Genomic DNA, 24,761 nt, shown 5'->3' with positions numbered 1-24,761 from the left:
ATGGCTCCCTCCTACCAGGTATCAGCCTGGCCTTTCTTTGACTAGCACCGGATAACGTTGAAGGGGGCATGTGCCGTGGGTGCCCCGTATAGGCAGACAGACGGGGACACAGACATACCTTCCTGCTCTCATCCCTGCCCCTGACAGTGAGCAGGGGATGAGCTTGTGCTCATCGGGCACTTCTGGTGCTCATGATGCCACCTTCCGCTCCCAGAGCTCTGGGCCTAGAGATCTGGCCTCTGTGTTTCCACTTGGAATTGCCAACGTGTCCCATGCTGGACATGGTCCAACCCCCCTGAGCCTCTGCCACCCACCGCTGGTACCCCCTAACGTCAGTAGATGGACCACGGGCTGCCCAGCTAGCAAACCTCACACTGTCTGGTTTCACCTTCTCCCTCCCTTCTCTTCCTGCTCTCTGGTCGCTGGCAAGCCCACCAGCTGACTCCGTGTGGGGGCCTCTGCATCCGGCTGACCCTGCTGGGAACCCTGCCCCCATGTCTTCACCTGCTGCCTTCCCTGTACTGCTCCTCTGAGGGGCTGTCTCCAAGCTAGGCATTCCGCAGAGCACTTCTGCGCTCAGATGTTAACATTTCCTCGAGGGCCGCATCCGTGTCACCAGTTACTGTGTCCCCAGCTCCTGAAATGGCCCGGTTTAGAGCAGGAGCTCAGGAACCGTGTGAACGCGCGCCGCGTGTGGGGCGAGCAAGGGCACACCTTGCCGCTGCCCTGAGGGGCTTCCTCCCTGCTCTGTGTCGCTCTGGTAACCCCCTCGCAGGACAGTTACAGCTATGGACCGTCGACAGATGCCGGTAGCTACGGTAGCTTCGAGAACAAGCAGTATCACCTGCCTGCTGCCAGCCAGCCTCAGCTCCCGGCCACGGCCACGGCCTGCCAGCCAGGTGCGTCTCTGTAAGGAGCCACTGGCTCTACCAAGGGAGGAACCCCTGCAAAGTCACACTTCAAACTTTCCAGATGCGTAGGAGGGCCGGGAGTCTCAGGGCTCTCTTCTCCAACATGCCTGGAAGGCTCTGCGGGGGGTTGGGCTGGTATAGGGAGAGGGAGGGTGGGAAGGGAAGAACTAAGAGGGGAGCCAAGCAGTTTTATTCCGAGGAGGCTTTCCCAGGCGGGAAGGAGGTGGGTTCTGCTGAGGACTTGGAGTTTCGAGATGGGAGAGCATGGGGCTCTGGACTTGGAGGCGGTTGTGGCCAGTAGGGGCCTGGGGAGGCCAGTTGCCATGGTTACAGGGGGAGCATGGGTCCTGCTGTCCACTGGGGGGTTGTGGCAAAGGGTGGCTTTGCAGAGAGGTTCTGCTTGCCCTCCAGGGACTAAAGGAACTTCTGTCCAGTCCCGTGGAGGGCACAGCCAAGTGCAGCCCCTACGATCAGTGGCCGCTGCCGAGGCAGGGCAGCCAGCCAGCACCCTGGCCTTGAGCTACACCGAGAACTACCCCTACCCACTGGTGACCAGCGCCCTGCCCGTGGCCTCCATCTCCACCCTGCCTTCCTGCACCCTGACCTCCTACAGCCCCACCTCTGCCCCAGACGCGGGTTAGACACGTTCCCCGTGTGCGTGCAGGCACAGGCTATGCCTCTTGGAGCGTCCTCAAAACCAGCCCGTCTCCCTCTGTCTGGTTTTCCTCTCTGCTTCTTAGGACCAAGCTACCCAGGCTATGAAGCAGCGGCGCACTCGGCAGCCGGTCCTCAGTGTCCCCCACTGCTGCCCCTCCAGCTGCCACCGCCTCCCCAGCAGCCTCCAGGCTCCCTGTGGGGCGGCCCAGGAAGCAGTCCCAGGGCCGGGTCTGCCGGCAGCCTCTCTGGCAAGCTCCTGGCTCCCTGCAAGCTGCTGAAACCCAAGGGTGGCCCCAGGGAGCCCCCACTTCACTACTGTGACATCTGCAAGATCAGCTGCGTGGGTCCCCAGGTCAGCTGCCCTCCGTGCCTGCTGAGCAGGCCCAGAGGATCTTCCTGGGGACCCTGCTGCCCGCCTTGGGCTGAGAGAGCCCCGTCCCCCACCTGGCTAACCAGACATCAGGGGCGTTGCCTACCGCAGAAGGCCTGTTATTAAACTGGCGATGTCAAGTGCACGTCAGATGTGCCTTTCAGGTGTGCGTGTAGAGCACGGAAGGGCAAGCACGGCACGGACTGCTGGCGGCAGGAACGTGGTCTTGGGCTCCCCTTGCCCGAGTGGGCAGCGTGGTCAGAGCCCCCTCCTCCGTGTGGCAATGGGTGCCACAGGCACCGTTCCAAGAGGCGCCTGGCGGTGGCACGCCTTCGCTGCAGGGCTGCTTAAGCAGGGCCTCGGGTGGACGGAAGCGAGCGTGAGCTCACACCTGTTGTCCAAGGAAGATCCCCCAGCCACACTCACAGATCACCCGGCTAGTTCTCTGGAAAGGTCGTCAGACACCAGGGCTCCATGTCCACAGAGAACCACGCACTAGTGTTGTCTTCTTTTTAATACTCTGAGAGAAAGCTGGAGGGGTGCATAGACTCTAGGATCGCAGGCCATCAGGGTGTGTGGGGAGACCCCTCATCCAGCCCCCACTTACCTGGGGGGGCCAAGGCCCTTTCCCATCTCCTGCTGTCTCTATAGGCCTGTTGATCGAACCTCCTGTGCACTTTTCCCGCTGAGACTCGCGCTCATTAATGGGAGGTCCATCTTCTCTACGTGATTTTTATTCTGTATTTCGGGGATTCTGGGTTCCTCTCCCAGGTCAAACACAAGCCTCTGCTCCTAGTTCTAGACCCTTCACAGCACTGTGTTGCGCGAGTGCGGGACGCTCCCCATGCAGGGGACGCCTGTGATGTGGGGTAGGTTGGAGCCCAGCCTTGTGCTGTCACCTGAGCAGGTGTCTGAGCTGTTCTTGGGGACAGCTGTGGTGACGGGGTTTGCCCGAGCGTGTCCCCACGCATGCAGCGTGCCACAGAAATGGGAGCTCTTGTCGTTCCCAGCTTTTTGCTGAGATTAATAGCACTCTTCAAACTGGAGTTTTTGCTGAGAAAGTTGTAGGTTCGCAGGCGGTTGTGAGTAATGACTCAGAGAGGTCCCTGTATCCCCTGGCCCAGCTTCCCCAGTGCCATCAGTTTGCCAAACTGCAGCCAGTCTCGCAGCCAGGGTGTTGACATGGATCAAGCGTCCTTCTTACTCGCACGTCTGCCGCTTCACCTGTCCCCACGGGCACGTGCGTGTGCGTGTGCGTTTTGTTCTTTGTGAACTCACTTGGCCGTGTGGCCTCCGGGCGAGCCCTTCGGGGCCGGGGGAACCCTTGGCCAACAGGAGCACAGGGCAGGCCCCTTCCCAACGCGCCTCCCTGCTTTTTCTCTCCTCACACACTGAACACGTGTTTATGGTGGGGGGGCCCTGTGGTGGGAAGACAGTCATGAATGGTTCCTCTTACTTTGAGCTTAGGACCCCGCGCGGCACCTTCTGTAGGTCGTCTCCTGCTGCTAACTGCGGCCTCTACCTCAGCGTGTCAGGGGAAGGTCTGGGGCGCAGAACCAGGGACCTGGGACTGGAAATCAGACCATGGTTGGTCGAAGCTGTGCGGTTTAACTGGTGTGTGTGTAGGACGCGGACGGGAACTGCCCTACTCGCTACACTTGCAGTAGTTTCCCGTTAGCATCACTGGGTCTATCCTTCCAGGCTTTTCTCTGCCCCACAGGCTTTTACCTGGGGTGTGTGTGTGTGTGTGTGTGTGTGCGCGCGCGTGCGCGCGTGTGCATGCGCGCTGTTGCTCAGGTAAATGTTCAGAAGTTTCTTGAATCCCAGCAAGTACCCCTCCAGCTCCTGTCCCTGCCTCCCGTCTGCCCCAGAACCACCCCATGTCACCGGTCCATGTCACCAGGGCGGCCCAAGTCTTGGCATAGTCAGGGTGCATTGGTTGAGCTGACCCACTTGGAGCGTGTTACTGCAGCCGGCCTCATCTTCAGGATTGCCAGAGAGGAGTGTGAGATGCCACGTAGGAGCTTGGTCACCTGCCAGATGCCATCCGATATTTTGGGCACGGTGGTGTGGCATGCGCGGGCCTGTGACTCTCGCACCCTCTCTCGCCCGGACCCCTCCGTGTGTTGGCCGCTTTCTGAAAAGGAAGTGTGCGCGTGTCATTCAGGTAGCGGCTGTCTTCGTGTGGTTTCTGAGGTTAGATTCTGAAAAGCCAGCATTTTTCTTCTGAGTAGCCCCTGAAACGAAAGCAGCTCATCCACTTTTAGAGAGGAAAAAGGAAACCTCCTGTGGTTCAGGCAGAGCTCTGGCCTGTTGACCGGGTTTAACGAAGGCACACCCGAGCATCTGGGCAGCCGATGAGTGAAGGGAGGGGGGCGGCGGCCTGGGTCTCTCCCGGGAGTGAACTGCGTATGCACCCACACACACACCTCAGGCCACTCTCGCTCTGCCTGCAGGCCTACCACGAGCACCTAGGAGGGCAGAAGCACAAAAAGAAAGAGGCGGCCCAGAAGACAGGCACCCAGGTCAGCGGCGGCCCGGGCGGGGTGCCGGCGCGTCTGGGCTGTGGCCTCTGTGCCGTGTGGTGCCCGGGGCCGGACGCCTACGCTGCTCACATCCGGGGCGCCAGGCACCAGAAGGTAGGAGCCCTCCTGGGCCCCCGGCATCGAGGTGGCCGCCGCCAACAAGGAAGCTCTTCTGTGGGGCCCATGCTGTTGCATTCCTCAGAATATTATAGAAGTCTCACCCGCCCCCTGGGCCAAGGCGTGGAGCCGGGGGCGGGCGGGGGGGGGGGGGGGGTGGCTTGTTCCCAGACCGCAGGGGAAACCTTAGGTATTTACACGTTTATAGAAACAAGAGTTTGTTGATGAGGTCAAGTTGCACGGTCCGTTTGGGGTTCTGCTTTTTAAAAATTAAGCAGATCCAATTCGGTTAATACAATTCAAACAGTAAGGTTTCATGTCAATTTTGATAGCAGTGTTTTAATCGATAGGGAATGATTTAACATCCATGCTTTTAATATTGATTGTTGATAGCAATCAACATTTTCCTGTGGCCTTAAAAGTGCCTGTATTATGTCAGCTCATGGAGAAACTTGACGGGATCTCCCAGCCGAGAGAAGGTAGGGAGACCCCCACCTCTCTCCCTGGGGCCTGCCCTTGCTGTGCTCCAGAGGGAGCTTTGTGGAAAGCAGCAACCCTTCCCAAATGGTACTGATAACCTGCAAGATAATGCTCTCTTGGGGGGTGTGCGCGCGGCAGGCAGGAAGAGTGCCTGGCAGGACACCAGCTTCTCCCCATGTAGTCACCGGCGGGACAATTAGGAAGGCCCCTGTCTCTTGGCCCCACACAGAACCTCCTCCCGGTGCCCAAGCCCACCTCCCTCCTGCCCCTGGGCCTTTGCTCCTCCCTTCCCCGCGGCTGGCCCTCCTCCAGCTCCCCACTGTGGAGTTGGGCCACCCTCAGATCACCTGCCTGAGGACCTGTCTTCTCCCCTCCTTCGGCCCAGTCGGGGCAGGCTCTCGAAAGCTTGAGCAAATCCACAAAACCCACAAAGGCGAAAGCAAACACGTGGAGGAGGGGAAGCGAGCAGGTGGAGGAGAGGTGGGAAAAGGGGGTGCACAGGCCTGGCCATGCAGGGGTGCAGGCAGGGGAGCTGGGACCCAGGAGGAGTGGGCCGTTCTGGGGGCCCGGGAGAGCCTGCGGTGAGCTCTGGGTGGAGGCAGGTCTGAGCGGTGAGTGTCAGAGACTTGGAGCCTGAGAACAGGTCTGAGGTGGTTGTCCGGGAAGATGCGGCGGGCGGTGGAACGGTCCTTCTAGTAAGGGCATTGAATGGGGCCTGGAAGCAGGAAGGATCTTCTAGAGGGAGTGATGCCTGAGAGCCAAAGGCCTGCCGCTGGGGCCTGGGATGGGACCGACACCCTCCCTCCCACAGGTTGCCAGCCCCCTCCACCCACCACGTGCTCTTCCTGCCTCTCGAGGAAGTCTGATCGGGCTCAGTGGTGGCCCTGACAGGGGGCCTGGGTCTGTTCCAGGTCTTGAAGCTGCACACTAAGTTGGGGAAGCCCATCCCTATCATTGAACCACTGCTGGGGGACTCCAGCTCGGCCCAGGCCACCTGCACCAGCAAGCCGGCCCCCCTCGCCACAGAGAGTCCCCCCATGGCCTCTGCTAAGCCCACAGCCCCTGCTGGCCCCGGCATGTGCGCCCTGAGCAAGCCAGCGCTGGCCAGGACACCAGTGGCTTTGAAGGCCAGGAGTGTGGGTACGTGTCACAGCCCCACGCCCATGCTCTGACTCATTCCTCAGGCTGGGATTCCAAAGAAGCACTTGCGGGCATGTGTCAGAGCCATCACCTCTCTCTAGAGGGGCAGAACCCTGGGTGGAGGGTGGGGGTGGTGAGGGGCACGCCTGCTCTCCCACTTTGTGGCCACCTCGGGCCACACCCTTGGGAAGCGTGGGCAGAGCCCGTAGTCCGGTGGCAGCATGATTCACGCCCCAGTGCTCAGGGTGAACGGAGTGGGCTCCGAGGTACGTGGGTCTCAGGAAATTGAGGGGGGCTCCTCGGCCCCCCACCTGTGGCCCCACCTCCCCTGTGCGTGGCCTGCCTGGTGGCGCGGATTGAGTGGCTAGGGTCCGTGGGAGACACTCCGCTGACTGCTTTGCGGCATTCCTGATTTGCCCTCCAAACTCTTTTCTGGAAAGTAGGTTCTGTCGTAATCCCCGTTTGCAGAGGGACAGCCAGAGGTGAGGCAAGGTCACGTGCCTGGCCCGGGGCCACCTCAGACATAGTGGAGGTGGGATTCAGACCCAGGGCCGTCCCGCAGGCTCTGCTCTCCGCCGCTGAGCTTTGCCCAGGAGGGGCAGGAGGATTTATTTTGAGCCTCAGCAGCCCTGTGTTTTGAATCACCACGTGATACTGAACTTCAAACCAGAGAACAGTGTGGTAACAGAGACCCGTCTCCCCTCTGGTGCCCAGTGAATTTGCTGAAGGGGGCTAGCTTGACCATGACCCCAGGTCCACCTGGAAGGAACTCCCATCTTCAGCTACCTAGGGGCTGCAGAGTGGCGCGGCCACGGGCTCCTCCACGAGGGGCCTGCCACCCGGGCCTCCCCGTGGACATGTTCAGGTGGGCACCAAATGCTACTTGGGCCTCGTGCTCTCAGCTGTGACCCAAGCTGGCACAAAAGGGGTCTTTCAGGACTGGGAATCCGACTGACTGATGTCACAAGGGGGGGGGGCTGAATGCACAGCGGGAGACCTTGGTTTGCATCGCATTCCACACTTGACGCAGGCGGACTGGAAGCCGGCCCTGGTTTCCGGCTGGAGCAGGTCCTGAGCAGCCCAGCTTTTCCTTCCAGGGCCTTCTAAGCCTCAGGCGGCGAGCAGCAGGGCCCCAGAGGGCAAACGGGCACGCCTCGCCCCAGATGGGCCTAGAGATCCGCCTGCCCGAGGAGGCTCCGCAGAAGCTTCTGGAAGCTGTGATGCGCAGCCAGTGGGCCTAGACTACGTGGAAGAGGTAACTGCCAGGCAGCTGCCGTGCCCTGGGCCGTCGGCGTGAACGCTGCTCCCCCTCTAGGCGGTGGTGAAGGACTCCAGCAGGGCTCAGGCTTCAAGACTGCGCCCCGGTTCTCCATCTGAGATGTACACACCTGTCCGCAGGCAGTCCACAGTGAGCCACAACATCTTGTGGAACTCACTGGAAGGTCCAGGCACCAGGTTTCAGATCTTAGAAGGAAGGCCTGAGGCAGACAGAGTCACTGGATCCTTGGGCATCAGGAGCCGGTGTGCGACCTCCGTGGCCACTGCCCCTATGCCCGGAGCCTGCAAGGCCTGCCTGGAACCAGATTTGGAAGCCGCCTCCCCGGGCCGCTTCCCTAGTTCCCAGGTTCCCCCTCAGTGGCTGCAAGGAAGTGTGAGCATTAGCGTGTTTTCTGGTTTTGTCCCGTGAAGAATCGCCACCCCAGATCGGAGTCCTGCCTAGGCAGCCCTGGCATTTCAGAGTTGAGGAGACGATCAGGTGCATAAAAGCGTCAGGAAGCACAGCAGGGCCTGTGATGGGTGGAACTCAGGACGGAACAGAGGCAGGGGCTCTGCAGGACAGGCCACGGGTGTCTGCGCCCGGGGTGGGGAGGGGTGGGGGGCAGGGCAGTGCACAGGAGGGTGCGTTGCTGACACACCGGCTCCCCCGAAGCCCGCTTGGCAGGCAGGACGCCTGCACGCAGGCCTCCAGGGAAGGCTCGGTGCCCCCGAGGGGAGGAGGGTGCCCCTGCCCAGGGGCCAGACGCACCGCGTGGGTAGCGGCCGGCTCAGCGGGGCGCTGTGTCTCAGGTGCGCAACGGGGAAGGCAAGGTGGTCCGGTTCCAGTGCAGCCTGTGCGAGTGCAGTTTCGGCGACACCACGGCCAGGGACACGCACGTGCGGGGGCGGCGGCACCGGCTGCAGTACAAGGTGTGCAGGGCTGGGCGGGGGCGGGGGGGCGGACCGGCCTGGCTTCTTGCACCCCCACCCCCGTGCCCCTGACAGGCGCTCCAGGCCCCGTGGGCCTGTCCCCCACATTCGTGCTACCTGGAGCCTTCAGGAGACCCAGCAGCAGCTGTGTTTCCTATGGCGTCTCGGCTCTGGACCCACCTGTTGCTGGAGGGGTCCCCGAGCACACGGAACAGGCTCACAGATGCATCTGAGACGGGGCGCGGGGCCAAGGGGGGGGGAGCCTGGGGGCTGGGAGGTCGTGACCCAGGGGCTGCTGCTGCAGCGGGGGCGCTGGGCTGTCCAGGCTGAGCGTCCCCCGGGAGCCGGACCTCCAAGAAGTGGGTGCTAAGGCCTCCAGCACCAGCAGGGCCTTTGTCGGGGCGCACCCCTACCGCCCAGGGGGATGGCCCATGGGCCCTTCTGCCCTGTGGGCTCCACCAGAGGAGAGGCTGTCAGCTGCCTTCCCCAGGCCTCCCCTCATAGGTTCGCGGGGCAGTGGGCGTGTCATCACGCGTGCACACTCCCCTTTTTAGCTGCTCCATTGAGGTGTCATTCACCCGCCACACAGTTCACCCACATAAAGGGTACAGTTTCATGGCTTTTACTACTGTGGATTCACAGAGCTGTGACCCTTATCTCTCTAGTTCCAGAACATTTCATCTCCCCAAATGAAGTCCCATCCCCATTACCAGTCACCCCCACATACTGCCCGCGAGTCCCCTTCCCGTCCATGGATGAGCCTGTTCTGGATGTTTCACATAAATGGAGTCACACCCCGTGTTGCCTTCTGTGTCTGGTTCCCTCCCCGAGCGTCGTGGGCTCGGGGTCCATCCCCGGGGCAGCGTGTGTGGGTGCCTGGCTCCTGCTCATGGCCGAGGGACGCTCCCGTGCGTGGGGGACACATTGTGTGTACCGGTCCGTCCGTCTATGGACACGTGGGCCATTGCCAGCAGTGAATGGTCCCTAGACAGCACTGTGCCTTGTGAATGATGAAGGAAGCACCATAAGCTACGTTCAGCGAGAGAATCTGCAGTGCTGTTGAAAATGCAGACTGCTGGATTTCATGCAAATGGTGTCTCCCCTGAGTTAGCTTGCTTAGAAATACGCACTTGGCGTTGGCTCTGCCGCGACCCATCCGTGGTCAGCGAGGGTGTGTCATGGTGGGGCCGAATTTCCTTCTTCCCTGGCTTCGCACACGTCGCGGCCATGCTCCCCGTGGAAGCTCCCTGTTTTGTGGTGCCCGGGTCCCGAGTGTTAGGACTCTGGGGGATGGAGCCCTGACTGTTGAGTCAGCCTGCAGAAGGCTATGACTGGGGGGGCTCCTGGGGCTCCTGGCACTTGTCGAAATGAAGGTCTCCCATCTCACAGCCCTTCCTGCCCTTTCCAGAAAAAGGTGGACCCTGACCTCCCGTTTGCGGTGAAGCCCAGCCACAGAGCTCGGAAGCTGCTGGAGGCCAGGCTGAGGAAGCAGAGGCAGCTGACCAGGAAGTGGCTCGAGGAGATGCGGCGCTGGTACATGGGGTCCCCGCTGGGGTCCCTGCCAGGCCGCCCTCACCCCCCCAAACACCCTCTGCTTGCTTTCAGCCGCAAGGACCCAGGGGCTCACCCCTGCGATGTGGGCATGGGACACTGCCCTTGGGGGAGACGGTCACGCTCAGGACCTGTGTGTCACATAACATAAACGCAGGACGGCACAGCCCCCGCAACCACGGGCAGGCGCCCTGGGCCCCCGTTCACAGGGATGCCCTGGTCTCCTTGCACCCTGACTCCAGTGTTCCCTTGACCCCTGGTGTCCCTTCACCTCCTGTGTGTCCTTGACGTGTGTCTTCTCACCCCAGTGTCCCCTGACGTCCTGTGTCTGTCTGACCCCAGTGTCCCCTGACCACCCACACATCTGTCATGCCCTCTTCCACCCTCTGGAGCAATTTGAAAGCGTTTTCTGACATGGTGTCTGATTGATGGAAGATCCGGGCAGTGTCTGAGCTGGGGAGCAAAGTCCAGGACAGACCCAGGGCTGTAGCTGGTGCCTCCTTCCCCACCTGTTGCCCTTGGCCTCCGTCTCCCTGGCCCATGGCGGGCATTGGTGCAGGACCCGTGTCACGGGCTCTGGGGGCCCCGTCAGGCAGCAGCACCTCTCCCTGGTGGTCCTGGAGCCCCAGCCTTGCTCAGCCCCAGGACGAGGCGTGCTTCCGATGCCACAGCCCAGGGGTCCCATGTTCCCTGCAGGCGCGAGCAGCTGTGCAGGAGGCGACTGGAGGAGGGGCCCCAGGCCCCGGATGAGCACTCCGGACCCTCGCCACCCGACCAGCACTCTCCTTCCCTCATCAGCAGGCCGGGGGCACCTGCCGGCTCACCTGTGGTGAGTGGTGGCCTTGTCTTTGTGCCAAAATGCCTCCCTCGGTGGAGGCCCTGCGGGCGGGTGAGCTTCTCAAGCCCTCGCTAGAAAGACCTGAATCCTCCAGGAGCGAGGAACACAACTTTGAACCAAGACCCCCGAGAGGTGCCCAGGGTTGGGAGCTGGCAGGTCCTGCGGGCCATAGCCCAGCCCCGACACTGGTCACCAACAGGAACCCTGGGCCGGGGCCCCACTTGCCTGTGGAGCCCTCAGCGTCCATCCGGGCAGGCCCGGCCCGGGGTTGGGTGGGAGCCTTCCATTCCCACCTTGCTGAGGGGAAGAGCCGCACCGAGTTGGCCGAGAAGCCTCTGGCTCAGAAATGTAAGGACATCACCAAAGGGGAGCCCACGGGCCCCACGCGGTCACACATTCTCGCTGGTTCACTGCCCCATGGATCCTCATCCTTCTTTCGCCTGGCTCTCTGCTGTCCCTTGCCTGTCACTCCCAAAGCCAGCCTGACTCCGGGGCTCCCCGGGGCCCCCTGCTGCACGCGCCGGGCCTCAGCGGGGCTGACACTCACCCGGCCCCCTGCCCGCCGGGCGCCCGGGGCCCTTCAGCCTGGCCTTTCCCGGCAGTGTGCGTGGCGGCCGGAGTCCAGTGACGACCGGCATGTCTTGTGGAAGCACACCACCGTCTACCCCACGGAGGTGGAGCTCCTGGCCGTGCAGAAGGCCGTGTCCCACTCGGAGCGCGCCCTCAAGCTGGTGTCCGACACGCTGGCCGAGGAGAACTCCGGAAGCCCAGAGCACGCGGGCAGTGAGCACAGGTAGTGGGGGTCACTCTGTTCCCAAGGCCCGGGCTGACTAAGCGTGGCAGGGAGCCCCCCCGCCCCGGGTGGAGGGTCGGGGTTCTGGACAGGACGTGGCTTGCAGGAGGGCAGAGGCGCCTCACCCCAATTGGCTTTGAGCTCTTCGAGGTCTCTGGGGCTTTCCAGCCCGCCATAGAACATCCCCCAAGTTGACATTTCCTATCGAAGGTGCATCTAAGAATGTTCTTTATGAAGGGTGAACTAGTCTGTTTCTCAACTGTGAAATGGAGCTTAAGGGTGATTCAGACCCGTCCCCTTCCTCAGGGGGCAGCGAGTGCCCCTCTGAGCAGGAGATGCCACCAAGTGCCTGCGTGAGTCAGTGTTCCAGTCGCCATGACTGTCGGGGTGGGGAGGCCCCCCACTTGTGACCGGGAGGAAGTCGCCTTTTCCAAGCCCTTTCTCTCTGGGTGGCTGCTTCGTCTCCTTGTTGAGGGGTTTGTATGATGCTAAAATACACCGTGGCGCTTACCATCTCAGCCACGTTCGCGCGGACGGTCCAGGGGCACGGAGGATGCGTGCGGGGGTGCGCCCATCACCACCGTCTGCCTCCAGGGCTCTTTCACCCCCTGATGCAGAGATCTGTCCTGTTAAGTCACCCGCGCCCCTGCCCCGACCCTGGCACCCACCACTGTGCTTCCTGTCCCCACGGCTCAACCGTCCCAGACACCGCACGCACGCGCAGGAGGGGTCCTGCCGTGTCCACCCATTTGCATCCGGCTGGTACCCCTCAGTAGCCTTTTGTTACCGCCGCGTCTGCGCCCTGGGGGAGCGCGCGTGTGCCCCTCGCGAGTGAGCTCCAGGGAGTCATCGTGTCCCCTGGGCTCAAACCTGTGGCCTCCCCTAGGAGAGTGCCCCTCCTCCACCCACGTGTGGTAGGGAAGCAGGGGTGCGCCCAGCTGCCCCTGGCACCCTTGCACAAGACGGCAGAGTCCCATTCCAGCTTGTCGCAGGTGTCGTGTGAGCACGCCCGTGGCGCTCAGCTCAGTGCCTGCAGATTCGCGTGACCCCACGACGGCGGGTCAGCCTCCACGTGGTGCGTCTGGGAGCCGCCCCTTCACGGCCCCGCGCTCCACCTCCCCTAAACCGTGCAACCGCCGTGGGCTCAGAAAACAAAACTGACCTCGTTCTTTAAGCTTTCACATGACGTTTACATTAAATCACGTGTGAGGTCCTTTATTTTTCAAAAACACGGAAATGCATTTTTTACAGAGCATCATAGTGAACCGTCATGCACTCAGTTGTGGCAAAGAGCGTGTTGGCGTCGGGGGTTTTCACTTACCGTGGAGGTTCTCTCCCACACGAGTTGACGGGACAGTGAAGCCCCAGTGAGCGCCCGGTGCGGGTCCCTGGATTGTGGTCCCCTGTCCTACATGATCTCTTAGAAGGGAGCTGCCCGGGAGGCCAGGAGCCGGCTCCTGTTTTGACTTCACAAAACCGCAATGCTGTTATACTTCGACAGCATCAGATAAGCAGGGTCCACAGAGATCAGACTGTGGGTTTAGGGCTGTTTGGTTTTACAGTGGGTGTGAATTGGGATCCAGATTGATTGATGAGCCTCTGAGTCTCTTTGCAGCAACCCCCCCACACACACCGCTGCCCCCTGTGCTGTGCCCTCCCTGGTCCTCCGCCGAGTCCAGCCATCTCCCGTCTGCATGTTGCTGGTGGCCTCCTGGCCCAGTCCTCTCGGGCAGCGCTAGGCTCCGGTGCACATGTTTCAGAAACCAACAAGAAACACATAAATGGGGGCACCTGGGTGGCTCAGTTGGTTAAGTGTCTTGAGTCTATCTCAGGGTCGTGAGTTCAAACCCCACGTTGGGCTCCGCGCTGGGCGTGGAGCCTACCTAAAAAGAAATACATAAATGAATTTTTAAAAACCAGGGCCCCTCCTATCCCGAGGAGTGTCACAAAGCAAGTGGCAGCGGCTCCTGGAGCGGAGGGGGGACTTGGTGAGGGTGTCCAGGCAGAGGGCCCGGCGAGGGAAGCGGCCTCGTGGGTCTGGAGCACAGGGACCAAGGGAGGCTGCGGGTCGGGCTGGGAAAAGCTGGGGTGTCCCCCACCTCCCCACCTGCAGAGGGGCAGCACTGGGAGGGGACATGTCGAGGCAGAGGCAGTCAAGCTGGCCTGGGCTTCAGAGGGGTGAGCGAGCAGGGACCCGAGTCAGGATGCTGTGGGGCGGGGCAGCCCCGGGCTCAGGATGTGGGCCGGAGGGGAGAGGGCAGCTTCCCAGCAAAGCACCTGCACGGGCCTCCCAGCCAAGGAGCTGAGGTGGGGGGCACAGTGACCCCAGAGACCCTCGGGAGGGACACAGAGCCCAGGGCCCCTGCGGGTGGATCCAGCTGGCTGAGGACCAGGGGCCACGGGGATGGCCGTTGGTGGCCTTCCTCAGAATGCATATTATCAGGAAGGAGTAACCGCCAGCCCTTACTGAGCACACAGCTTGGTGGGTTTGTTCCCAGGGGCGCGTGCCCATTTCACAGATGGGGAAGCTGAGGCGGAGGCCCGGCAAGGAGCTGGGAGCGCAGGAGCCGGGGACCCTGGTGGCGGCCCCTTCTCCTGACCCCCTTCCCCTGCGGGTCTCACACATTTGCGGGCTTGTCTTCACAGCGGCGGCCTGTCCTCAGCTCGGATCCTGAAGGGCGTGATGCGGGTCGGCCTCCTGGCGAAGGGCCTGCTCCTGCGGGGAGACAGGACCGTGCAGCTGGCCCTGCTGTGCTCGCAAAAGCCCACGCGCGCCCTCCTGCGAAGAGTCTCCGAGCAGCTGCCCCAGCAGCTCCCGGTAAGCGCCGTGGCCCCCGCGTGCGGCCCCCACACGGGATGGCTTTGTTCCCACGCGGTTGTAAGAAACAAGAGACGTGGCTGTTGGACCCAGACCAGGTTGTTTTTATAATAAAAGTTGATGAGAGGGGGAACTTCGGGGTTCCTTTATAAAGTGAATGTAGGGTAAAACTCAGAAATGACATTAAGCGTCCCGTCACTACGGATGCCGACGTGCCAGCCGTTACAGGGGTGAGTGGAACCGAGCACTGCACGCGGCCCTTGGTGGTGGGGAGTCGAGAGCGGCCCTGTGCAAACCCGTGTGGGGACAGCGGGAGGCTGCCTGGGCCCCTCTCTGGACTGTCCTGGGACGTTCTCACCAGAGACCGTGATTGGGGGGGGCACTGAGACCTCAGGTTAAAAAAGTCCGACCCTGGGGCGGAGGGGGTCTCTTTCCTGGTGAGTCTGTCTCTGCTCCCAGGAGAATCCAGCACTGGGGGCCGCGCAGACCCAGGCCCACCCTCCGGGGCCCCCCACTCTGGTCACGAGCAAGCAGAAGAGCAAGTGGATGTCCAGTGTGCTGTTTGTGAGGCAATGAAAGGCAGAGGCCAAGGAGGGAGCACCGGCAGGGAGGGGGGAGGCGTGCGTCCCGACAGGGGAGGCCTTGAAAGATGGGGGAGCAGTGTTCCACATAGAAGGACCTGCATCTGCAGCGACAGAGCGGCAGGAGGCCTGGGGAGGCACATGGGGGCCTGAATCACACCAGGCCTGAAGGCCATACAAGCAGGTAGGCCTGCGTTCTCGGGGAAGTGGGAAGACAGGAGGGTTTTGAGCAGAGGAGTGACAACCCCGCTTGGCTGATTTACATACTCATTTCTGTGGCTCAGTCGGTTAAGCCTCAAACTCTTGATACAGGCTCAGGCCATGATCTTGGGGTCCGGGAACCAAGCCCCATGACAGGCTCTGTGCTCAGTGGGCAGTCTGCTTGAGGTTCTCTCCCCCCCTCTCCCTCCTCCTCTGCTCCTCCCCACCCCCCCCACTCTCACAGATGAACACACACGCTCTTTCTCTCTCAGATAAATAAACCTTTCAATAAATCAATAAATACCTGTTTCCTTCACACCCATGACACAGGGGTTTCCTGCCGGCTATTGCAGGGGTTCAGGCATGGCTCAGACGCAGGCTCACGAAGACAGCCCAGGCTGTGGGTGAGCGGGTAGTGCACCCCACGCCCTGGACAGGACTGGGTAACGGGCAGGAGGAAGGTGTGTTTCAGGCATCAGTCATGCATGCAGGTGGTGTCAGAGGGGCTGGATGCTGGGTGCTGGGTGCACATCTCTGTGCTGCAGGCCCCAGGCACCCTGAGGTGGGTGGTCCGGAGAGCCGGTCCCCACACAAAGATGTGAAGCAGCATGAAGTCCAGGGCGGTGAGGGGGAAGCATTTGAACCCCCGTGCCGGCCAGGTGGGGAAAGACAGCTTAGCCGAGGCAGAGAGCATTTCTAGGGGTGCAGAGACAGCTGCCTGAAGCTCCACGCAGCTTGGGGGCGCCCTGGCCCCAGGCGTCTCAGAGACTTCAGAACAAGATGAGGGATGCCGTAAGGCCTCTACTGGGCAGTGGGCACTGCACCAAACCCACATTCGTTCTGAAGTCTCCCCGGAGGGCCTGCCTGTGAGGGTGACCCACTCAGGGTACCCCCCCAGGGAGGGGTGGGGGCTGTCCCTGGGCCCCTGTGGCAGGCAAGGGGTGGTGACCAGCGCAGAGGGGGCCTGGGTCTTGTCTGGAACCTCAACACCGAGTGGGTTCTCCCTCTTCGCTCCTGGTGTGCCCAAACCGTGGCACGTTCACGACCTGCTAAAGGATCTTGCTGTTTTTCAATTAGCAGTGCCCCTTGGGTCCAATTTCATGTGCATATTTAAGGAACGTCATCGTGTTGTGTGGCTGATGAGCGTTTCATTGCTGTTTGTCCATAACTTGAAGGGCCCTTCTGTGTAGTTGGACGTTCAGGTCATTTCCAGCGAGAAGGTAACCTCGTACGCACGTAAGAGTTTATCCCAGGGGCAGAATTGCTGGCCAAATACGTGAGACCAGATGCTTCTGGTAAATGTTGCCAGGTCAGCCTCCCCCAGAAGTTTATAGATGCCCGGGTTTGCCAGCCCAGCTGCGCCTCACACTTCTTGAGGTCTGTGCTCCCAGGTGATGATGGTACCTCATCATAGTTTTAATTTGCTGCTTTCTTACCACGGGAGTAATCTGTGTCGTTGCGTAAAGAGAGTCATTTGTTTCTTTTCTGCAAGCTACCTGTTATGTCACTCACCAGTTTGTTTTTTTAATTGGATTGCTGGTCTTGTTGTTGAGCTGTGGGCATTCTTTACATATGAAGGCACCTATGTGCCGGGTCTGTTACCCATACGCACTGCTACGTAGGTGCGCTCCCGCAGGCTAGGGGCTACGTCTCCGTCCCTTGGCGGTTCCAGACGCCCAGCACGGGGCTCAGCACTCGGCCACATCCTTGCTTGTTTACCCGTGCTTCTCAGCTAGGGTGACACGGACTCGTTTTGCATTTGCACCTCATAGATGGTGACAGAAGACAAGTACGAGGTCTCCTCTGACTCCGAAGACATCATCATCATTTCCTCCTGTGAGGAGCCCAGGATGAGGGTCACTGTGTCCCTCACCTCGCCCCTGATGCGGGAGGACCCTTCCATGGACCAAGGTGCGGCCAGACCCTTCTCTCCCGCCCCACGCCCCACGCCCCCTGGTGGCTGAGGGCAGCATCTGCCCGTGTACTGGGTGGGGCGGGGCGGGGTGGGGGCCACGGCCGCCGGCCTTCCCGCACTCGGTCAGCCCTGGGTGCCACCGCCAGAGAAGAGCTGGGCGTCGGGGTGGCTGCCAACAGAGTCCAGGCTGTGGTGCGCTCCGGGGCACCCACCTCGGGGCAAGCAGCATCGTCACCCTCCCCTCGCCTCCGGGCAAGCATAGGCTCCTGCTCTCCACCCAGGGAGACCAGCTGGGCCGGGTCCCTGGGGCTCGGTTGATTCCATGTGTCTGTGTAGCCGGGGCCGCAGCCGACTCCGCGGGTCGCAAAGCCTCTCGTGATACGTGGGGGCTCAGGGGTCTTGAGGCAGGTTGGCATCGCCGGGGCGAGTGGGCAGAGTGCTGGGCCAGGCCCGCGGGCAGCGAGGGCCTCGAGTCACGGCCACGTGGTGAAGGCCAGCTTCCAGGAACGCACCACGGGCCTCCGGGAGCCGCAGAAACTCCCGGAACAGCCCCTGTGACTGTCTTCCAAACTCCAGTCATTCTCGAACCCCCATCACGATTGTTTTGTCATAGCGGAGGGCCACCGTCTAACGTTCTTCTTTAAATCAGTTCGTTTTTGTCACTTAAGTTTTTAAAGAGTGGCACCCTTGAACTGTTGGTGGAAAACGTTACCAGTTGTCATGGGCATCTAAAAAAATAAACACGGGAGATAAAACAACATCGTTAAATTCTAGCTGAAGGCCCCGCTGGGCTTTGCTCAGACACACCAACAAGGGGCAGACTGGGCACGTGGGAAAGTGTGAGCAGTCCGAGGCTGCTGAATGGGGCTGGCTGGAGGGAACCCCCGCTGTGTCCCTGTGTGGATGTCCAGGCCCCGGCTGGCTGTCACCAGAGGGGAGCTTCGAAAGCCCCTCCTCGCAGACACACCCTAGCCGGCTCATCTCAGCCTGGAGGAGGGGTTGGCCCGCAACCCACGTGTGGGGACACTATGCACAAGTGACACTCAGTTCCATCGCCTGACCTCTGTGATCCGGGGCCTCCTGGAGCCAGGAGGGGAGTGTGAGGCAATAGTAAGAAGGCAGGAAAAGGCACCTGGGTCTCTCCCAGACGCGGGGCTTTCGCCGTCAATGAAGGCACCTGTTGGAATCTGACCCACTTTCTCTCTTGTGGTTGATGCACTTGTTAGCCTCTGGAAATGTGGGTCCATTTCCTGAACTGTAACTTGCTCACCACGGGACCGCAGAGGGAGAGGATTTGCAGAGAAGTGACTTCTCTGGTCCTTGCAGTGTCCTGGAGGAAAGACAGTCTGGAGCCCTGTACCTTCCAGAGACCCGAGGGCCCGGGCCGCGTGGCCCAGGGAGGCGGGAGGAGGGGAAGGGGCTCTGTGCCCACACGCCCTTTCCTTCTAGAGGGAATGCAGGTGCCTCCGTCCGACCCAGGTGACGTCCTGAGCCCAGAGAAGTGCCTCCAGTCACTGGCTGCCCTCCGCCACGCCAAGTGGTTCCAGGTCAGGAGGCAGGGGTGCCGCACGGGTTGGCCCCTGTCTCCCCGCCAAGCATGAACCCGACACTCGTGTCAGGAACGTGAGCGGAGTGCTCGCTGCTCCGGGGATGGGGACGCCGTGGCCACGCAGCCACCTGATGGTGGGTACCAGGGGCTCCGTATTGGGCCAGTTCAGTTGGCCTGGGCCCCTTTGGGCAGGGGCTCCGCTCCCAGCTGCCATGCTTGAGGCCAGTCGGCCTGTGCCGGCCCCCGGAGTCCCTCCTGGGCCAGGCCCACGGCCCCGAGTGTCAGCCCTTGTGCCCCGGGCCTTGCGCACGTGGCTCCCTGAGCTGACGGTGTACTTCTTCCCCCAAAGGCTCGAGCCAGCGGCCTGCAGCCGTGTGTGATTGTCCTCAGGGTCCTCCGTGACCTCTGCCAGCGTGTGCCCGCCTGGGGGGCCCTGCCACACTGGGTAAGGCAGCACCAGGTGGCCTCCACGCCCCCACAGGCCTCATTTTGTCTGAGACAGATGCCCCCCTTCCCAGTGCTGGGCTTTCCGAAAGGGGGCCCCCTTAAGCCTGAGCAGCCAGGAAAGGTAGATGCGGTGGGGGCATCTCAGGGGTCCCTTGGGGACCGGGAAGCGGCCTGCTGCGGAGCACAGCCTCATCTGACTGCCATCACCTGAAACCCACACCTCGCAGACAGAACCAGGGAGCACGCGAAGGCAGGGGCGCCCAGGACCCTGGCCTTGGGGCCGCCTGGCACGCCCCCTCCCTCTGGTGGGGAGAACCCCCATGGCTCTGACACCCCCCGGCAGTCAGCCCCGAAGCCCATCGGGGGAAAAGGGAGAAGACAGACGCAGGGGCACCCGTGCCCCCAAATCCCAGGTTGCCTACCCTCTCTGGGACAACCCCCCCGACACCTTTCTCTGGGATCACGCCATGTCCGTGCACCCGTTGGCGGGTCTGAGTCTGTCCCTCTCTCCTTTACTTTGGGGGACGCTTGCTTTGTATGTCAGTTCTGTGGGCAGGACGTCTCCGCCACCAAAGCCGGGCTCTTAGACAAGCAGACCCTTCCCGCCCCGGCCCGGCCGCCCTGGGCCTTAGTCACAAGGGCCGTCTCAAAACCAAGGGCTCTTGTGCCCCCCCATCCCAGTCTCCCCTTCCTGCCCCGTGTCCAGCAGGAACACCAATCTTGACACGACCCCCTTGTAGACACGGGGTCCTCTCTGACGCTGGGAGGAGCTGTTTCCCTGTAAACCTCGAAGCACCCCCAAGATAGCTGCGTCCTGGTCCTGCCCGCAGGACACCCCCCCCCCAGGCAGGGTGGCTTCCTGGGGACGGGGGCATGCGGAGCAGCCCCGGGGGTCATCGGGACCCCAGCTAAATGCACGAGGGTCACAGCAGTTCTTTTAACCCTTGGGACGCCGGCCCACAGTGTTGTCGTGCCCAGGGTTTGCTGATGAGGAATTGGGAGTCGTGAAGAGTGAAGAAACCTGCACTCAGCCAGGCCCCCCGGGAGGCAGGAGGCGAGGCTCCAGGGATCCCCCTCCTCCGCAGAAATTCAAGGGTGGGCGGGCCTGAGGGAAGGAGCTCGGGGTCCCCTGGCGACCCCCCCCCCCCCCCGGCCTGGCATTGCGGCTCTCCCTCTAGTTCAGGCGGGAGGCAGGCCCACGTGCTCTCCCCCAAGGCACGGTGTCTCTCCTGTCCTCACCCGGCGCAGGCCATGGAGCTGCTGGTGGAGAAGGCTCTGAGCAGCGCGTCAGGGCCCCTCAGTCCTGGGGACGGCGTGAGGCGTGTCCTGGAGTGTGTGGCCTCGGGGACACTCCTGACAGGTCAGTCCCGCGGCCGGGGAGCCCAGATACCTGCAGCATGTGGCTTACACGCACTCGGGAGCACCATCAAGGCAGACGGGAGGACGTGCCCCAGAGGAGGCACGTGGACGCGCCTGCGGAGGAGAGCGGGGCGCGCGGGTCGGGGCAGGAGGGGCCCGCCCGGAGGCAGCACGGCCCTGGTTCTCGGGGGGGCCCACCCGCCCTTTCCGGAGAGCCCCGGGGAATCTTGCCAAAGGAAACAGCAGGCAACGCAGATAACGGGCTGTAGGCAGAGGTGTTCACGCGGCCTATCTTCCGCCCCCAAGGGGAGACCCCGCACCGCCCCACGGTTGAGATGTCAGATGCAGAAATGGGGTTTCCTGGTTGCTCTAGTGACACAGGATGGTAGCGGGCTAAGGGCAGAAGCGATGCAGTGGGCCCGTCTGTGCGGTCACGTGGTGCGTGGGGGGCAGGGACGGACCCCGTGGGACCCGCCTGGGCCCCCACGTTGCCCCACAGCTGTGGCAGTCTCTCACTGGGGGGCTCTCTCCTTTGCCGCCCCCACCGTCCCTTGCCAAGATGGGCCTGGGCTCCAGGATCCCTGCGAGAGAGACCAGAGGGACGCCCTCGGGTCCCTGACCCCCCAGCAGCGCGAGGACATCACGGCCAGTGCCCAGGTAGGACAGCCAGGCCCTGTGGCTCCACAGGTGGGGAGCGGCCCCCCTCCCCCTCTCCTTCCCTTTGCAGAGATGGGCGGCCTGAGGGTGACAGGCCTGCCCCCGGGACCTTGCTGGCTGGAACTTTCCTGGACGCCCCTAGGCCCCCCACCCTGTGGTGTGAAAACACCCAGCCATGGCCTCCAGCCGCACGCACCCCAGCAGAGCCTCCGGCTGTGGTTTCCTTTCAGAGGGCAAGTTTACTTAGAAGACCTCCCAGCGGCCCAGAAACCACGTCGGGCCTGGCGCTTACGAATCGCCCCTAACAGGAAGCGCCAAGTTGCTCAGGATCAGACTCGGACAGGAGATGCAGGGTTTGGGGTTCCCGTAGAGAGGCCGGCAGGGGCTGATGCCCCGAGGGGCGTCCTGGCAGCGTCCTGCCACCCGCCGGCCCCAGCGAGGCCCCCACCCCTCTTTGCGCCTGAGTGTGCCCTGAGCTCCGAGTTGGGCTGCGGGCGCGGGGCGAGCCGGGGCGCCGCGCGGGGGGGCACTGACCCGCTGTCTGCCCCCAGCACGCCCTGCGCTTGTTGGCGTTCCGGCAGATCCACGCGATCCTGGGCATGGAGCCTCTGCCGCCCCCCAGAAGCAGGCCCGGGCCGCGCTTCCGCAAGAGGCTGCGGGAGGCGTGTGCGGCTCCCGAGGGCGACGTCCAGAGGAAGCAGGGCCGGCTGGGCGGAGAGGGTCCCGCGTGAGCAGCCTCACCCCTGCACGTGATTCCCTGGTTTCATCCCGACGACGTTGGACTGTCGTGTTTTCCTTTACAGGAAGGCTCCATGGGTTTCTTTAAAAACACTCGTGTTTAAATCCTCACGTTATCCCGGAGTGAGAGCTGCATGGGGCCACCCCCTCCCCACCCTGAGGCCCCCATGGCGGGGTAGAAGGTGCCGCACAGCGATGGTAAACCCTGGCGTTTCTCGCTAGCTTTGCATTCGCCCGTGGCCTACTAAGCGTCTGGGTTTCTGAGGCACTTCCTTTGGATGCCGCAGCTGTGCGTGGACTTGAAGCCCTGCCGACCGGCCCGTCTCGGCTGGGGAGGCAGGCCAGGGAGAGCTGGGGGGTGGGGGCAAGGCTGAGGGCACAGCCAGGCCAGGGCAAGGCTGAGGGCACAGCCAGGCCAGGAGCGCCCCCTCCAGACCCCCAGCCTAGAGACACCCCCCCCACCACCACCACCAGAGGTCTGCAGGCCTGAGCTGGGCGGTGCCTCTCCAGCCCATGTCCACCCTCAGGGAGGGTGGTAGGGCCGAGTGGTGGTGAGGATGCAGGCCGGGCGCCCCCCTCGCCCCCCAGAGAGGTCTGTGACCCACAGTCGGCCCTGGCCCCATACCACTGAGTGCCTTCTAACGCTGCCGTCTGCCACTTCCGTTCGGGCCTGGGCTTCGCCCTCGCTCCCACTTGGGTGCAGCCGACGCAGGCCCAGGGCCGGGCCTGGTGGGCATGGGGGCATCCCTGGCCCAGCCCCTGCCCTGATGCGACCTCCCTCTTTGCTGGGGCGTTTTGTCCAGCTGCCGGGTGGTCCTGAAGGAGAGAAGCCCATCTGTGGTCAGTCGGGCCCTTCAATTTCGTTTCTGTGTTTAGGGGACAGCTGGAGTGTGGCTTTGTGTCTCATGTCCTCCTAGAGCTAGCGGAGAGTTTGCAGGGGGCGGGGAGTGAATAAACCATGTCTTCTGGTGTGGACTGTGTGGTCTTTCCCTCAGGGCCCTCCCGCTACTCCCTCCGGGCTCCGAGCAAGGGGCGCCTGACCAGCCAGCATCTCTCTCTGGGACTCAGGCCGCGGGTGTGAACAGTGAGGACGTCTGAGAAGCTGGCGCTGCCCGGAGGCTGCACCCCGACATGTGGGTCCCTCGGGCGACCCCCACACCAGGGTGCCCTGGGGACCCTACCCGAGAAGCATTCATCCCACGTGCCCCACGGCTGCTCAAGGAACCCATCTTGGCCTGGTCCCAGAAATGAGCAGTGGGGCCATCAGCGGGAAGGTCGGGGGCCCAGAGGGCTTCCTGGGGGAGGAGGCAGCCAAGCTGAGTTGGGGTAGGGGGGCTCTCCGCCTGCAGGTCCCCTACCTGGAGTTTTCCCGAATGTTCATTGCAAACCTCAGCGGGGAGAGCGAGGGTTCACGTGGGGAGACGTGGTCCCGGGCTGAGCTTCTGACAGCTTCAAGCGCCAGGGCATCCCCAGGCAGTGAGGATGGGGCATGGGTGGGGAGCAGGGGCAGGACGCATGGGTGGCCAGCGGGAGCGGCACATGTCAGAGCACAGGCACGCAGACCAGGGCAGGGAGACGCCAGGACCCCCCTTCTCAGAGCTGAGCCAGGGGACCGCCCGCCCCTTGGGCGGACGAAGCCGAGCCTCGTCCTAGCAGGCACATTATCTCCTGGAAACTGGAAGCAGCTGGCCCCTGCCTAACCACTGCTACTTCCCCGGGAGGGCAGGCCCCTCCCCTCTGCCTCTAGGGCCACGGCCCCCCTGCCTCCTGCGGGCACCCTGACAACACCTAGGCGTCGGAGCCAGCCCCTCGGCTGGTCCTGGCCGCGGCCGCAGACGGGGCACAGGGGAGGGTGCCGATAGTCTCCTGCCGCAGAGCTTCACCAACCCCCCTCCCTCTGCGTCTGTCGGTGGCTCTGCCCGTCAGCCAGCGCCCCAGGCTCACCCCCGCCACCACTGGGGAGTCCTACTGGGTTCCTCTGTGCTCGAGTTCAAGCCATCAGGAAGTGCTGTCGGCCCCACTTCTGCCTGCCATCACAGTGGCCCATCTGCTGCTTCAGTCCTCAAGCAGGAAGAGCTCAGAATAAAACTCCAAATACCAACAAAGCCCCACAAAAGCCCATCCCCCACCCTCTCCCTCCATAATGCCACTTCAGACCCACAAGCCTCTGCTGTCCTCAGACCTATTCTCGCCCCAGGGCCTTTGCACCTGCTGTTCCCACTACCTAGTAAGCTCTTCTCTGACCTATATGGCCAGCGACGCCTCCCTTCCCTCGGGTCTCAGCCCAGGTGTCACCTCCTCAAAGACTCCTTGACCACCTCACCCAGTCACATAACCATATTCATTTTCTGTACCCCTCACACCACTGATTAAAATCACGCGTTCCCTGCCTTCCACCGGGGACGAGAATTCTCTGCGGGCAGTGAGTGCATCCGCTTTGTTCACCGTGGTATCCCCAGGTCTAGAACAGACCAAGCACATAGTAGTCACCCAGTAAACGTGTCAAATGCTTGAAGCCATGCTCTGACACCCAGAGATGAGTCTCACTGTCCGAGGGACGTGCCTTGTGGCTGGGAGGACGCCGTTTGTTGCCGTTTTATCCCAGGAGACTGTTGTAATGGTTTGCGCGAGAGGCTTCAGCTAAGGCAAGGGCAACAGGATGGCGGGAAGGGAGGCTGGCTTGGCCTCCAGGGCGACCACTTGGCAGCCGTGACCATCACAGCCTCACCTTCGTGGGAAGCCCTGTGTCCCCGCTGCAACGACCCGCACGCAGTTCCTGGCAGGGGCAGGGGCAGGGGCAGCTCTGGAAAACCCCATCACCCGCGGTTCGAGGGTCCCACCCCTGGCTCCTGGGGAAGACAGACAGTATCCTCACCACCAGGTGCCTAAAACCAACCCTGTTGACAGGGAGTTACAGCTTCCCCCGC

General features: G+C 62.4%; 1 protein-coding gene across 1 annotated transcript; it reads left to right on the top strand.

Moving 5' to 3' along the window:
- Window positions 1-24,543, top strand: ZFR2 (zinc finger RNA binding protein 2). The gene is made up of 18 exons (XM_027582021.2): window positions 1-18; window positions 776-899; window positions 1,323-1,547; window positions 1,652-1,920; window positions 4,395-4,577; window positions 5,972-6,200; window positions 7,298-7,455; window positions 8,268-8,387; window positions 9,796-9,920; window positions 10,635-10,767; window positions 11,379-11,569; window positions 14,216-14,387; window positions 16,942-17,080; window positions 18,534-18,631; window positions 18,983-19,078; window positions 20,329-20,440; window positions 20,999-21,096; window positions 21,648-24,543. Exons 1-18 carry the CDS (start codon window positions 1-3, stop codon window positions 21,825-21,827), a joined length of 2,670 nt encoding a protein of 889 aa, XP_027437822.2. The 3' UTR covers window positions 21,828-24,543.
- Window positions 24,544-24,761: the final 218 nt, after the last annotated feature.

Source organism: Zalophus californianus, chromosome 1 (assembly GCF_009762305.2).
Source record: "Zalophus californianus isolate mZalCal1 chromosome 1, mZalCal1.pri.v2, whole genome shotgun sequence".
Lineage (NCBI taxonomy): Eukaryota > Metazoa > Chordata > Mammalia > Carnivora > Otariidae > Zalophus > Zalophus californianus.
The sequence above is the reverse complement of the archived record's forward strand: the minus strand, read 5'-3'. Positions and strand labels throughout refer to the sequence as shown.

Excerpts from the sequence above, each read along its gene's own strand:
- ZFR2 (XM_027582021.2), top strand. Across the intron at positions 1,548-1,651 it reads CACCTCTGCCCCAGACGCGG|GACCAAGCTACCCAGGCTAT; the intron begins GTTAGACACGTT and ends TCTGCTTCTTAG. Across the intron at positions 20,441-20,998 it reads CTCGGGGACACTCCTGACAG|ATGGGCCTGGGCTCCAGGAT; the intron begins GTCAGTCCCGCG and ends TCCCTTGCCAAG.